At 39.0% G+C, this 14,740-nt stretch overlaps 1 protein-coding gene across 1 annotated transcript in view; it reads right to left on the reverse strand.

Moving 5' to 3' along the window:
- Nucleotides 1-14,740, reverse strand: part of frem1a (Fras1 related extracellular matrix 1a) — a 39,725-nt gene that overhangs the window by 20,106 nt on the left and 4,879 nt on the right. The window contains exons 2-13 of the mRNA XM_079865492.1: nucleotides 10,776-11,212; nucleotides 8,113-8,207; nucleotides 7,666-7,979; nucleotides 6,741-6,937; nucleotides 6,327-6,650; nucleotides 5,765-5,873; nucleotides 3,404-3,535; nucleotides 2,961-3,305; nucleotides 2,067-2,209; nucleotides 1,724-1,920; nucleotides 1,499-1,589; nucleotides 1,254-1,421 (exon numbers count right to left, since the gene is read on the reverse strand). Coding sequence (XP_079721618.1) covers nucleotides 1,254-1,421; nucleotides 1,499-1,589; nucleotides 1,724-1,920; nucleotides 2,067-2,209; nucleotides 2,961-3,305; nucleotides 3,404-3,535; nucleotides 5,765-5,873; nucleotides 6,327-6,650; nucleotides 6,741-6,937; nucleotides 7,666-7,979; nucleotides 8,113-8,207; nucleotides 10,776-11,006 — 2,346 coding nt within the window. The 5' untranslated portion in view covers nucleotides 11,007-11,212. The remainder of the gene's footprint in view (nucleotides 1-1,253; nucleotides 1,422-1,498; nucleotides 1,590-1,723; nucleotides 1,921-2,066; nucleotides 2,210-2,960; nucleotides 3,306-3,403; nucleotides 3,536-5,764; nucleotides 5,874-6,326; nucleotides 6,651-6,740; nucleotides 6,938-7,665; nucleotides 7,980-8,112; nucleotides 8,208-10,775; nucleotides 11,213-14,740) is intronic.

The raw sequence follows: 14,740 nt of genomic DNA on the forward strand, positions 1-14,740 counted from the left end.
GCCCTAGGGCTGATGGACCATGGTGGAGCCGAGGGAGCACAGAGCCGTGGCGAAGCTGAAGGGTAGACAGGCCAAGGTGGAGACATGGGCCTGGAGGGCCGAGGTGAAGCTGGGGAATCCATAACACCATGCCAAACTGGAGATCGGGAAGCCAGAGGCGGAGCCATAGAGTTGAATTGAGCAAGTGGCATGGCAAGAGCCGAGGAGTTGGACGACACCAGAGGAGAAGGTGTATCCAAGAGAGTGGATGGAACCAGCAGAATGGATGAGACCAGAGAGTTGAGATGGACCGAATGGGATGCAGTAGCTAGGAGACTGGGGGAGGGAGGAGGAAGAGGGAGAGGGTGGACTCTGGATGGGACTGGCGGAGGAGGAGTTGGGAGTAGGTACTAGGGAGGGAACTGGATCAGCTCACCACAGGTCTATCAGACTGGGCAGTATACACAAACTCCGGGACAACCCAATTGGCAGGCTCTCGCTCCAGGACTGACATGGCAGTCCGGCTCTGACTCCAGGATGGACGCGGTGGCTGCCTCTGGCTCTGTGGCAAGAGTCGGCTCTAAGTCGGCTTACTTGGACCATGACAGACAAGGGCTTGGGCTCAAAGTCTGTGGTGGCCTCGGGCTCAATTTCTGGGTCCGTGGCAGGTGCGGGGCTGACAGGCTCCTCCCCTGCCTTGCAGGTGGTGAGAGGGGAACAGCAGTGCAGGAGCAACAACTCCACATAATCCACAAAAGTCCTTCGAGCACAATATCCAGGCATCCCTTGGACTGCTCGTTTTGAACCAGTGTAAAAGAAAGCACAGAGGGAGTGGTCAAGATAGGGAGTCTGACACACCAGATCTAAAAAAAATCCTTGTGAGGTCCTCGAGGGAGCAGTCGAGGTGGAGGAGACCTGACAAAGAACAAGAACTGACAAAGAACAACGGAAACACATGGCTATAAACACAGGGGTAGAAAAAGCCAACCAAACAAGACACAGCTGAAACTAATGGGTAACTATAGAAACAAATGAGGACATAATGTGTAACCAGGGAAACCGAAAATAACATTGAGAGCGGTCCACTCAAACATGTCAATCTCTTTCCAGCTCAACCTAAATCTATATCTCAATCTCAGTCTCTTTTTTGGCCATTTTACAGTGAAAAATTGTATTTCTTCGAGTAGAAAAGTAAAAGCTCTACTCAATAAGTACCACTAGCAAGCACTATACTGTAATTATTATCTGTTCTGGATTGGGTAGATGAGGGCTACCTCTGGTGCCAGGTTATCCACTGGCAGAATCGTTATGTTGAAGCAGATTCCCGCAGTCATGCTGCCTTGCTGGTTGGTCACCGACAGGATAAACTGGATGTGCTGGGGGTAGGGTCCAATGTCCAGGATGGGAGGCATGTAAGCAACTTTCATGTAGTTGACTGCATTCTATAAAGAGAGGATCATTTACAGCTTCGGTTGCTTTGGGAAAAATTATATGTCTAACTCCAGATCAAAGTATTTACCTGAGTGAAAAGTCTAAGCATCGGGGCGTTTGGGTCCTTTTTAAATTTTGGGATGCTATCAACCAGAAACAACCTTCCTGCATCAGACCCTCTGTAAATCAAAATGTACTAAGCATTAACATCATTCTGAATTCCTTCAGCACATACATGTTGAGTTATATGCAGCAGGTTTGAATTGAACGCGTCCTGCTGTGGACCTCATAGGCTTCTAGTTTAATTGTGTACCCATAGGTGGTGCTGTAGAAAGGTGGGGTGGTTACGGTGTATGTGAGCTCACTATCTGGTGACTCCAAGTCAACAAAGTGCAGCTGTTGCTTGGTCAAGTAGGTGACATCAGTCTCATTGACAACCAAGTGCCTGGTCACACCCGGTGCCTCTTGTGGAGGCTGATCAGGGACTGGCTGGATTTGAATCACAATGACCTGCAAAGATTACCTGGTTAGTGAATAACATGTGAACTCTGAGGAAAGTCAGACTAGAGGAAACAGCAAAAATATGCTAAAACCTTCAGTATAACATGGACTACTATTTGATCAAAGAGGGGATGTTTAGGAAATCTGGAACTTACCTGAGGCTCTGAAAGATTAGGAGGGTCATGAAAATCAGAGAGCACCACCTCAAAAGAGTCATCAAACACCTCACTGCCTGAGTGCCGATAGTAGATGATGGAATGGAAGAGGTCCTTCTGAAGAAAACGGTAAACAGGGTATCCTGAAAAAAAACAAAAAAAAACACCTTTGATTAAGCTTTATTTTAAGGTGTCATTGTTGCAGTGTAATTATATATTTAAATACTGAGTAATATTAAGCAACTACATGTACTTACTATAGGGTTAGGCTAGGATTAGGATTTGGTTGAGGGTTAGTTGCAAGTAATTATGCATCATTTACTGTTATTACTATGGTAAGTACATGTAACATATGTAACAAGGACACTGTAAAATAAAGTGTTACCAAAGCTTTTTGCAGTGGTATTTAAAGGATGCCTGAGGACACTCAGCTCCCAAAGAATGAATTTGATTTTTTACCTGCTCTGAAGAAAATGTGAATGCTGTTTGTTGGGGGTTGTGGGTGCTTTGCTAGTTAGTTGCTATGGTGTTACTAAGCGGTTTCTATGGAGTTCTATATGGCTTATAGGGCGTTGCTACAATAGGTGGTTGCGAGGGAGTTTTCGGTGGTTTCTAGGACGTGTGTTATGATATTATGGGATGGTTAGTAGGGTGTTACTAGGCGGTAGCTAGGGTGTTCTGGGTGGTTACTAGTGAGTTGCTAGTTTGTTTGAAAGGTTTTATGATTGGCTTTTAAGGCAGTCGCTAAACTGGTTACCTGGGCATTACAAGGCGGTGCTAGAGCGTTCTAGGTGGTTAATATATAAAGTGAAATTAATTGATTTGGCTCATACTACTAATCTAAAAACATCCATTTAGAGTATGTTCTAGTTTTCCTACAACCCTTTTCCTCACCTGTTATCCCAGGACCAGGAATCTTCATGATTTCCCCTGCCTGAGGAGGTCTGGTGATGTTGAACATGATGTAGTCATCACTTGAGTCCATATCACAGGCTTGCAAAATGGATCCTCTCAAAAGACCCATCTGACCTTCAGACAGCTCCAACACCATATTGGTAATGAGGAAGGGTGGACTGTCATCTTTGGGCAGGACGTTGATGGGAAACTTGTGTCTAGTTTGATGTAAGCCATCAGTAATCCGGAAAACTATATAATCTTTAGTAGTGTCACTGTCATCATGATGGTAGTGTACCGCACCATCCTTAATATCCTTCACAGTGAACATGAAACCTTTTCCACCTAACATACAGATAAACATGCAGTGGTAGTGAGAAGATTTTGTGCAAACAGATTAATATTTCCAAATTGGGGAGTGGGGAAATCATCTGTATGTGTACCTCTAACAGTTAGTCTGCCATGCTGCAGGCCATCCACAGTGATGATCCTCACAGCCTTCAGGTTGTCATTGTCAACAATCTGCAGCTGATCCCATGTGATTGGACGGGACTGACCTTCCAATAGACTGAGACCTATTCATTTGATAGAAATAGGGAGAAACTCATTTGTCTGGCATTCATTACACATCCTAATCTTTTAGATTATCAGGTACTGTAATTTTCAGAATTTTCCTTCAGGGTTCAATTAATTGTCTGGGATTGATGATATTTCCATGGCATTTAATCACCCCACTCACTGCGGTTTTTTGTGATCTTTAATAAAGAAAGTTCATTTAATTTCACAAACAGCCCACTACCCTTTACATTCAGTGTGATTTTGGCAAGTACGACATATTCTTCTAATCTAACATGGTCCCTTAGTATACTTGAGCGTACATTTAAACTTAAATGTGAGCTGAATGTTTTTGAACACTTCATTGCAATTCAATAAAAAGTACTGTAGTTTTTATATTTATTTTATATTTATATTAAATGACATAATGCCTTTTTTTGACCCACTTAAAGGTAGGGTAGGTAGGAATTTTATAAAAAACTTTTTTCCAAATTTGTTTAAACTTTCTATATATATCAATACATAATTAAAATGTAAGTACTCTGAAAAAAAGAGTATAAAATTCGAGTGACTCTAGACCGTTTAATCTGCATTAAACACAGCTCATTATTTCCATTTGGGACGAAACAAAGGATTGGCTTAGGCGACTGTCACACTCTCTCACAACCATGGCAACCACCCTTTAGCTAAAGGATCTGCCCACTTGCGCGCAACCGGCCGTTTGATTTGAGGAATTCAAGAGGCACGGAACCTAGGAATAGGAGATGCAAAACTCGACGCAGGTCCTCATGTCCAAGAAGTGCTCCTTGCCCTGCACTTCGACCACCCCGTCCTCGGCCTCTACTTCCTCGGACCCTAGTTGCACGGCCGCTTGCACGACCTCCTCTGCTTCGCCCTCGACCCCAGAGCTGACGATGCAGTACTTGTCTCTGGAGTGTAGTTCTCATCAGAGTCAACAATGCTTTCATCATGGAAACTCTTACATGCAGAACACCATATATGTTATGAATCTTACACGAAATTCATCTTCATCACAGTGTAACTGATGGAAATGGAAAAACGTGTATCAATGCAACCTGTTTTTAGCTTTGCCTTATAGATATAACTAGCTCGTTAGCGAATCAAAAAAAATATATTTTAAACTTTACCAATATCGATATGCTAGCTTGATAGTGAGTACTAAAATACATCTTATTTGTTTATATTCATAATGATAAAGTTAGATTTTTTTATTACATGTGATTCTGACATGATGTCACTACATGCACGGTGCTCCTTCCTCTCCACTCGTCTCAGGTAAATAATGCGTCTCCAGCTCAGCGGTCGGAGTCGCGCGTTCATGTGTTTTGGGGGCGTGGCTTTGGAAGGAGCCCAGAATGGAGGGGGTGGAGTGAAAGGAAATAATGAGCTGTCTTTAAAACAGTCGTGAGAGGTCTACAGACACTCGATTTTTATACTTTCTTTTTCAGAGTACTTACATTTTAATTATGTATTGATATATAAATAAAGTTTAAACAAATTTGGAAAAGAAGTTTTTTAGACAATTCCTACCTACCCTGCCTTTAAGTAGGACATATCTTTATATGAAAATTACTTTTTGTGGTCTTAATAGCCTGTCTTAAAATTGTCTAAATATCGTTTAAGTGTACTGCCAAATGTACTGACAAGCATTTAAGGTTAAACTTTAAATGTTATTTCTATTGAAACTTGCATTTCATGTATTTAAATACATTTGTAATGATGAAGTTGCAATTTAGTACATTTAAAATATTAATATAAACTTTAAATGTGATATTGAATAACTCTACAGTTAAAATTATAATCAAATACTCACATATGCTTTAGTATGTTAGTCAACACATCAAAATGAATGTACTTCTTTAAAGCACGAATACATATTATTAAAACATAATGATTTAAAAAGTACTTCCAGGTAAAACCTTTAATCTGACATTATAACAAAGTGCACTTTTTAAAAGTCTGTTTAAGTGTGTTAAAAAGCATAGTCATTATTTTGTTCTTTTCCAAATCTTAAAATAAATAAATCTTACACCCAAAATAATCTAAATCTAAATTTGCTTTAAAGCTAAACTTATTTCATTTACATGGAACAAGTCCTATTTTGGGGGAGGGGAGTCTCCACCTTTCAAATGTTCTGTTTAAGAAAAGATTCTTAAGCAAAGCACTGAGATGAGAACAGAGCAACATGTATATACAGTATGTATCTGAAAATGATGCACAATACAGACCCATGTTCCATGATACTCTTGGTGCATTGGTATCAGCTGTCCTGATTGACACATGCACCACCACAGGCTGGCTTTTCTCAAAGTAGAAATCATGCACCTCAAACTCCACCTAGTAGAAATTAACAACACATAACTACTGCATTATCAAGTTAAATAAAATAATTCTGTTTAACATCAAGTCAGTATAGTTCCCCTGCGGGAAAAAAGAAGTGCTAAATTGTATTGAAAGTGCACTTGTAGTGTACTTCAGATCTTATAAGGGTAGACTTCCATGACTATGTTTCTTAACACACTTAGTTTTAAAGCTTATGTTTTATTTATCTTTTATTGTGCTTTATTTATTTTGATTTGTTGACTAACATACTAAAGCACATGTAGAGTACTTGATTATAATTTTAACTTTAGTGTGTTGTTTGAAATTACATTTACAGTTAATATATTTTATATATTAATATCTTAACATGCAGTGTCAGAAAAAATTACATTCGGTTCACACTTTAAAATATAATATTTAAGTACTCTGTAAAAGTATGCTAAATCGTGTCTTTTCCAGAAGGGTTACCTCATAGTTCCTACGCTGCGTGTGACTGGAGTTTGGAGGCTGGTAGCTGATCAGCATGTCGTTGAGATCCATCCAGGAGAAGGAGGAGATGGGTTTGGTGTGATCAGACAAATGAGTAATGAAGCCCTCATTAGGGGGGTTAGTGATGTTGAACACCAGCCTCTGTTTGGGCGTCTCATCATCCTCCGCATCCAGAGTTGCCGTGGAGAGAGGAGTCAGAATGAACTGGTCCACCTCTAAGATGAACATGGACATAAAAGCAGGCTTGGGCGGCTGATTGGGCATCGCGTCTTTAATGGTTACCGGGATCCAGGCCTGCTCTGACTGAATGGGAGGTGAGCAGAACTAGTGTTAATAATGTAATAACAAAAAACTCCTTTAATTAAAAAATGCTTTTATTTTAGGATTGTACACCTGAATTATGCTTCTGCTACGAGTGTCTATGAGATCCAGTCTAATTGCGATGTAATCTATGTCTGGAGATGGAGGGTCGATGTGGTGGTAACGGATGCCCATCATGAGGAAATCATTGCATGGTACTTTGATGATCTTCAGCAGTTTAAGACCCTTTAGACAGTCGTCACTTTTACAATGAGCTCGAGCTTTATTATCTGCAGTGGGACAGAGAAAAAGATGGCCCAAGATTAAACTACAAAACAGATTGGTAGTTTTTCCCCAGATAGGTATATTTTGAAGCATTTTCAAGAACACTTATGGTCAGAAGTTTGGAACAATTCAGCATAATGGTTTCTGAGGTATCATGTGACACTGAAGACTGGAGTAATGACTGGTGAAAATTCAGCTTTGCATCACAGGAATAAATTACATTTTAAAACATATTTAAAAAAATGATTGTTTTAAATTGTAATAGTATTTCACAATATTAATGTTTTTGCCGTATTTTGGATCAAATAAATGCAGCCTTGGGGAGCATAAGAGACTTCTTTCAAAAACATTTAAAAAATCTTAATTATTCCAAACTTTTGGCCAGTAGTGTATTCTGAAAACCGAAAAATCTTAAATATATAATTAAATAAATAAGGTGATACTATCAGCTGTTCTGCTAAATCGAAACAGGTCGTTCGCAAAATTCCATTGTATTCCTTCCAATCCAAAAACTGTCTGCCAAAATATATCTCAATTTTCATTTGTGTATAATTTTATTAAGATAACAATTTGGGTTAAAAGTTGCCACTAAAGTGAATTATGACCTAATGGAATATTTTAGCAACCTTTAGGTTTCCTTTCACATGAATTTGACCTGATGGAATCATTTTTAAAGCGCATTTGTGCAGTAGGAAAGTAGGAAAACTGGTCAAATATTATGTTATGCTTTTACCCAGCTGTCTTCGAAGAGGAACAAAGCTATCTGGTTCATCTCCTCTCGGTCCCTCTGGTTTCTCCGGTTCCCCGGTGACTAGTTGACCGTGAACAGGTAGATGTGTCTCCAAAGTTGTCATCTGAACTGCGCACTCAATATTATGTCGGTGTTCATAGTGGAAGGACACAACGTTACCGTCTAGGATATTGGAGAGGCCATAAAACTCTGGCACCTCGAGACTCTGTGATCCAAACCTAATCACATTACAGTCAGGCTCCATGATTTCAACACTGAGAGAGAACAGCTCACTGTAGGTCTCTGTCTCTGTAAATCTAAACATAAAGAAGTCTTCATGAAATGTCCATATTCTTAAAGACAAAAAGTTTACTATCTGTCTTTTAATACAATGTCTTCCACAAATATTTCCATTTACTGTATTTATTTAAAGCAGCATGAAAAACTTACCTGTACAGACGAAGTTTAACAGTATCCTCTTTTAAAATCGGACATCCATTATGAGTGTATTTCACTTCATCCGCCAAAAAGTGACAGTCAAAAACCTATCAAATGAGAAATAGTTGTGGAAAGAACAGAAATTAAAGGTGCAGTAAGCGATTTCTGAGAAACGCTGGTGAAAGTTGTGGTTTCTGTCAGGAGTTATTAAATAATGAAGAACATGGGACAGGAGTAGCAAACTTCATCCATCTTTATTACTCTTTCACTTCTATTCTCAGACATATTAGGCTACGTCAGTACACAACACTTTAAAATATCGGTCACAATATATTTCACTTATGAACACAACAACAGTGGATTGGTACCCTGGAAATCCAGAGTTTTCGCGAGAGCACAAGTTGAATTTGCTCAGCGAGTTACTCTGGTGTCGAGTAATGATGCTCATTAAATATGCTCTTGTATCCGAGCTGCACCAATCACATCGGGTTATCTGATATAGGTGTGCCAGAGGCGAGCTAAACAGATGACGACAGCGCTGTGACGTCGAAGTCATTAGTAAACATTGCAAGATGGCTATGGATGAACACCAGTTGTTTGAAACGGCTTTGGCCGCTACAATGAACGAGTTAGACTTGGCTTTTTATCTAAATGAGGAACAGAAGACGGCGCTCGAATCGTTCCTTTGCAAGAAGGACGTTTTTGCTGTATTGTCGACCGATTTCCAGGCTAGTGGATTGGACCAAGCGCCACAACACTCTTGTAGCCAATCAGCAGCAGGGGGTGTGTCCACTCATGATAGGGGAGGAGAGAGAGAGCAAGAGGGAGATTTGAAGAAGGACTGTAGAAAGAGAGATGGCTGAGAGACATTACACAAGAGAAAAGGTCAGAGGAATATCACTGGAAAAAGAAGGGTTATGATCAGACAAGAGCTTTAGAACCCGCATTAATATTATAAAAGCTTTCCAGCACTGGAGAGACCAAAGCGGGAAGGCCTGAAAAGGGACGCAGAGGTTGTTTCTGCTCCATATGTGAGTAACATTGGTTTTGCTATGTTTCACAGAATCAAGATATGCTGTTGTTGTAATGTTAGCTATATTAACCGGACAGTTTTGAGAGCCCAGCAGAGTCTTGTAACTATAGGTCACAATCAAAACTGCCCTTTCTCTCAAATGTCATGAAGAAGGTAGTAGCTGAGCAGCTGACAGCTTTTCTAAGTAACAATGAACTCTTGGATAAGTATCAGTCTGGTTTTAGAAAGATGCACTCTACTGAGACTGCTCTCCTCAAAGTGTCTAATGAAGTACAGATGGCTGCTGACTCTGGAAGGTACTCAGTATTGGTTTTATTGGTTTTATCATCAGCTTCCGATACAGTGGACCACAAAATACTGTTGAACAGATTGGAAAAAGAGTTTGGTATTGTTGGGTCTGTTTTAAAGTTGTTTTCCTCTTACTTGAGTGACAGAGCTTTGTCTGTATATGTAAATGGTATACTGTCTGAAGCCCCTCCATTCTTGAATGGTGTTCCCCAGGGCTCTGTCCTAGGTCCACTTTTGTTTTTACTGTACATTAGCCCTCTTGGAAAAATTTTGAGCCATTTTAACAGTGTCATACCATTTTTATGCTGATGACATACAGTTGTATTGCTCGTTCAATGATTCTGAGTTCCACAAACTAACAGATTTATTGGATTGTATTTCTTGTGTAAAATCGTGGCTTGCTAGTAACTGTCTCCAATTAAATTCGAAAAAGACTGAAACCCTAATTGTTGCCCCAGACAACAAAATCCCATCCATCCTTCAACACCTTGGTTCTCTGAGCTCCTCTGTCCAGTCGCACCTCAGAAATCTTGGTGTCCGGTTTGACCAGTCAATGTCTTTGGACTGCCATTCTAGACTTTTGGTCAGAAATTGTTTTTATGATCTAAGAAATATCGCAACATTGAGGGCACTTTTATCGGACTCTGATCTTGAGATGGTTATCCATGCTTTTATTTCTTCACGTTTAGATTACTGTAACTCTCTTTACACTTTTTTTAACAAATCTGCTCTAAATCGTCTTCAAATGGTTCAAAATGCTGTGGCAAGGCTTTTAACAGGATCTGGCAGAAGGACACACATCACACCCATTTTGTCCTCTCTACACTGGCTACCCATCAAATTTCGTATTGATTTTAAAATATTAGTTTTAAATTTTAGAGCTTTAAATGGTCAGGCCCCACAATACATTGCTGATTTGTTATACACATACTCCCCAGGCCGTGCCCTTCGATCATCAGGCCAGAGTCTTTTAATAGTACCAAAGACTCGTTATAAAACCCGGGAAGACCTGTCCTTTCAGGCTGTAGCCCCCAGACTGTGGAACGCCCCTGTCCCTGTCCCTCCGTGTGGCCGACTCTGTCGATTCTTTTAAAAGGCAACTCCAGACACTGTTATTTAAATAAGCTTTTAGTTGACTGGGTTTTATTTTGGGCGTTTATAAATTTTTACATTTTTATTGATTGTATACTGTCTTATTATTTTCGTTGCACTTTGTAAAGCACTTTGTGATTTTATATGTGAAAAGTGCTCTATAAATAAACTTTACTTACTTACTTTTGGCATGTTCATCACTGAAAGTTTGTTGGATAATACGAAGAGAGAAATGCATGCAGAAATAATGAACATTGCTTACCTGTGGGGACAGTGTGCCGACCCGCTGTGTAATGGGCTCGTTCAGCACAACTTCCAGCTTGCAGGCATCCTTGTCTCTGGGTATATGAAACTGCAAGTCCCCTTCCTGCAGAAAGACTGACTGCCCCCTCTTTACCTTAAGACCAAGATTGTTTTTTACCAGAGAGCCCTGAATCTGGTGGAGAAGTCCCAGCAAGAGGACAGGCAAATATGTCCTATCTATTGCAGTCATTCTGTTCAGTTTGTGTGGATCAGGACCTCTGTGTTGATGGAGTGGACAAATCTACAGGAGGAACAGTTGTTTGGTCTTGCTCTGTCCACAGAATGTTATCATACAAAGTCATCTCCACTTTTTCTTGATATTAATCTGAGACAATTAGTTTCAGTTCATGGATCAGTATCCCGCTCTCTCTCCAATTATCATATGAGATGTGATATCTGAACATAAAACAGACAAAAATATTATTACACTTTATTAAACTTTCACAAAGGTCAAAGGAAATGAAGCCTATTTTTAGGATTTTCTTGATAGTTGTATTAATATTATTAATAATAATCAACATTCATATTCAAGAAAGACATTTATAGCCCAAATCTTTTTGGTGGAGGGCGAGATGGGACCTAGAGACGGAATAGGGGGAGGGAAACCACTGCTTTAGTGCAAATATATATATATATATATATATACATTCACATTGGTGAAGAGTATATGCATTATGCACATATATATTGTAAACATGTCTAATATATTGTTCATAATAGTTTTATTTTGTGGTGGTGAAATATGATTTGCACATGGTCAGGAGATTTTTTTTGTGAGATTCACAAGTAAAGAATGGCAAAAATTGGAAAGAAGATACAACTCTTCAACTGATCCAACAAATAACTGGCAAAAGAAGGAATTTAGGAATCACATTCTCTTCAGTTTAAGGCTAAAACGTCTCCATCACCTCTCTCTGACATGTTTGTTGAGTGATAGGGGAAAAACTCCTTCCGAGCCCAGTCCTACTGAGGTGAGAATGTCAACTTTAAAAAATGACCTTTGACCCTAAACAATCCCCAGGCCCTGGAATGGCCAGTTTGGAGATTGAGGCTGTCTGATCTGTCAGCAGATCTGTCAGCACTGAACACACTGCTAAAGATCCTTAGTTCTTCCACCTGCGGTTAAATGAGCCATTAAAACGCTGGCTCAAGTGAATGATAAATGCTTTCCACCTTACAGCTTCATTCGGACTCATGCAGTAATGCAGTAATATTATTCAAAATGATCAACTCCAGACTCCAAGCATACTGAAATATTTTTTTCCGCCCATGGTTTATTAATCAAATTTCTTTTATCAATACAAAATTAATTTAAGACAGATTTTTGGCTCTTTGATTATTTTGCAAGTTACATCAAAACAAAACAATGAAATACCCAGTGGATTTGTACAGTACATGTCTACGAATCTGAGCTCACTGGGTCACATTTGTCAAGTCTAGCAGCAATACATCTGGAATTAGTCCGCCTTTGTTTACTTACTAACGTGTTTTCTTTTAAAGGCCTCTCCTCTTTTCTTCCTGCTGTCTTCCTCCATTGGAAAAAGATTGTTCCACAGCCTCAGGCTAAAAGTCTAATCTAGTGTTTCATAGCTTAAAAAACAAAATGGTAAGATAGTAATCAGCCTGTTTTGTCGGAATGGCGTGAAATTTCATAGAGGTACAAACAGGGTCTACTCAACATAAAGTCTGTGAGAAACAAAGAGAAATAACAACTCTAAAAAATAACTGAACACAAAACCATGAGCACAAAGAACAGAAACGTGTAACTGCCTCCGCTCTGTTTACCATTAGAAAAGTTTAAAGCTTAACTGTATGGAATGTGCACTTGTAGTGTCCTTCAAATCTAAAAAGTTTTTTTTAGAACTGTACTTAGTACTGCACTTTACTGTAGATAATATTATATTAATTAAATAAAAGGCCACTTAAAAGTAGGGAATGCAATTTATTTTACAAATACTTTTTTGTGAATACTGTTTGAAACTCTCTTCACATCCTGATCAATACTAGAAGTGGTCTAAATATTACAGCATGTACATATATCTTCTGCGGAAGTCTCAGGACCAAAAAATGTTCGTCCAATCATTGCTTTCAGTCCCAATGAAATAGTATGATGTCCTACCTGCCTGTCAACATATGTATTTCCACGCACACGTGCTCACGCAGACATCACACGTCATCAGCGCGTTCTATAAGGCTATGCAGAGTTAGACAGACAGTCACCGAGCGCCACAAACAAACAGCAGCCACCTTTTACAGTTCCTCCTGAACCAAAACAACGATCTTATGCTGCGTTCACGCCATGTCGTAAATGTAATTACGAGCTGGCAACCTGTGACTTTCTACTTTTTTTACGGAGCTGTTCACATCCTCAGACTCAGATTCATGCGTTTCTATGTCAACACTATCGACACTGACGTGAATCTGAAGCAGTCAGGTGCAAGTAAGAGCTGTGTAAGTTTTTATATTCATTATTGTTGTAATGTTATGTGCTTTGAGACATGAGGTAATTTAAGGCGTGGCTCTGGAAACACTCTGAAGGGAGGGTGGGATCTCATGCTTTCAAAGCTAGCTTGCTAATGCTAGCCGCTCTGAAATTGCCTACCCTACCTTTAACACCGTCTCTCATGACGCTTTTCAGAATCTGCTGTGTGAGTTCATGTGTTTTAAAGAAGGTGTGTGTGGCTTTGGAGACACTGAATATGTTTCTTATCGTAAAAATTCTTTAAAAGTTTTACTTTAAAGTATATTTTAAATCAATGTTTTAAAAAAAATTTTGTCATGCTTTAAAGTACACCTGTGTTATTTGTGTTGACTAACATGCTAAAGTACATGTAAAGTACTTAATTTTAACTTTAGTTTTCGATATTACTTTTAAAGTCAACATGACATACAGTACAGTTAAAAATAAATTACATTTTTCATTAAAAAGGAGTATATTTTAGGTGACCCTAAATGCTTGTCATTTGTTAGTAAACTTGTTAGCCATATTTTAAAGACAATGGAAGTAATTATGAAATAACATATAAAGATGTAATTAAGTCCTACTTAAGTTTGTCAAAAAAGCACTTATTGCATTTAATATAATTTAAAAAATTTAATTCAATTTTAATTAACATACAAGTGCCCAAAACATTATATTCAGCTTGCACTTATATTCTTTAAAAGTATATTATTTCATAATAAGTACTCAAATGTAGTTTTCAAATGTATGCTAAAGTGTACTTCTTTTTCATAAGGGCACTAGATGAATGATCAGACATGATGAAGAAGAAAATCCCACCTTGGGTAGAGTGAGATTTCTTACTGTTAATGTATCTAGTAACGGGGTTAACAATGTGTCTATTACTTTTATTAAGCTAGTATTTACAGCAAATGCTGTAGTTTAGCTTGCAAAAAACAAAAGAACAACAGGACTTAGAAATCTGGATCCAGAAATCCAGAATTTGATGTCATGTTTCATCAATGTTCGTTTTTAACTAGCACAATTGCATTATAAAATGTGAGAAGGTGGTTAACTTATACCAGGGATGGGCAACTTCGGTCCTGGAGGGCCACTGTCCTACAGAGTTTAGCTCCAACCCTTAAAAAATCACCTGCCTGTAATTTTCTAGTAATCCTGAGGACCTTGATTAGCTTGTTCAGGTGTGTTTGATTAGGGTTGGAGCTAAACTCTGTAGGACAGTGGCCCTCCAGGACTGAAGTTGCCCATCCCTGACTTATACCATTTGAATCATGATGTCAGGCAATATTAATAAAAAGTTAAACATGTTTTCATCTTGACCATGTGTGGCACCTTGATGATACCTGGAACCAGATGTGGTAAATTATTCCCTGTCCTGATCCCAAACCCTTGTTTAACTCTCTTCCAGTCCAGACACCTTTAGTTTGGCATTACATCATGCTTTTCATTGAGGGAATTTCTTT

Source organism: Squalius cephalus (genome assembly GCF_949319135.1).
Source record: "Squalius cephalus genome assembly, chromosome: 3".
Taxonomy (NCBI): Eukaryota; Metazoa; Chordata; class Actinopteri; order Cypriniformes; family Leuciscidae; genus Squalius; species Squalius cephalus.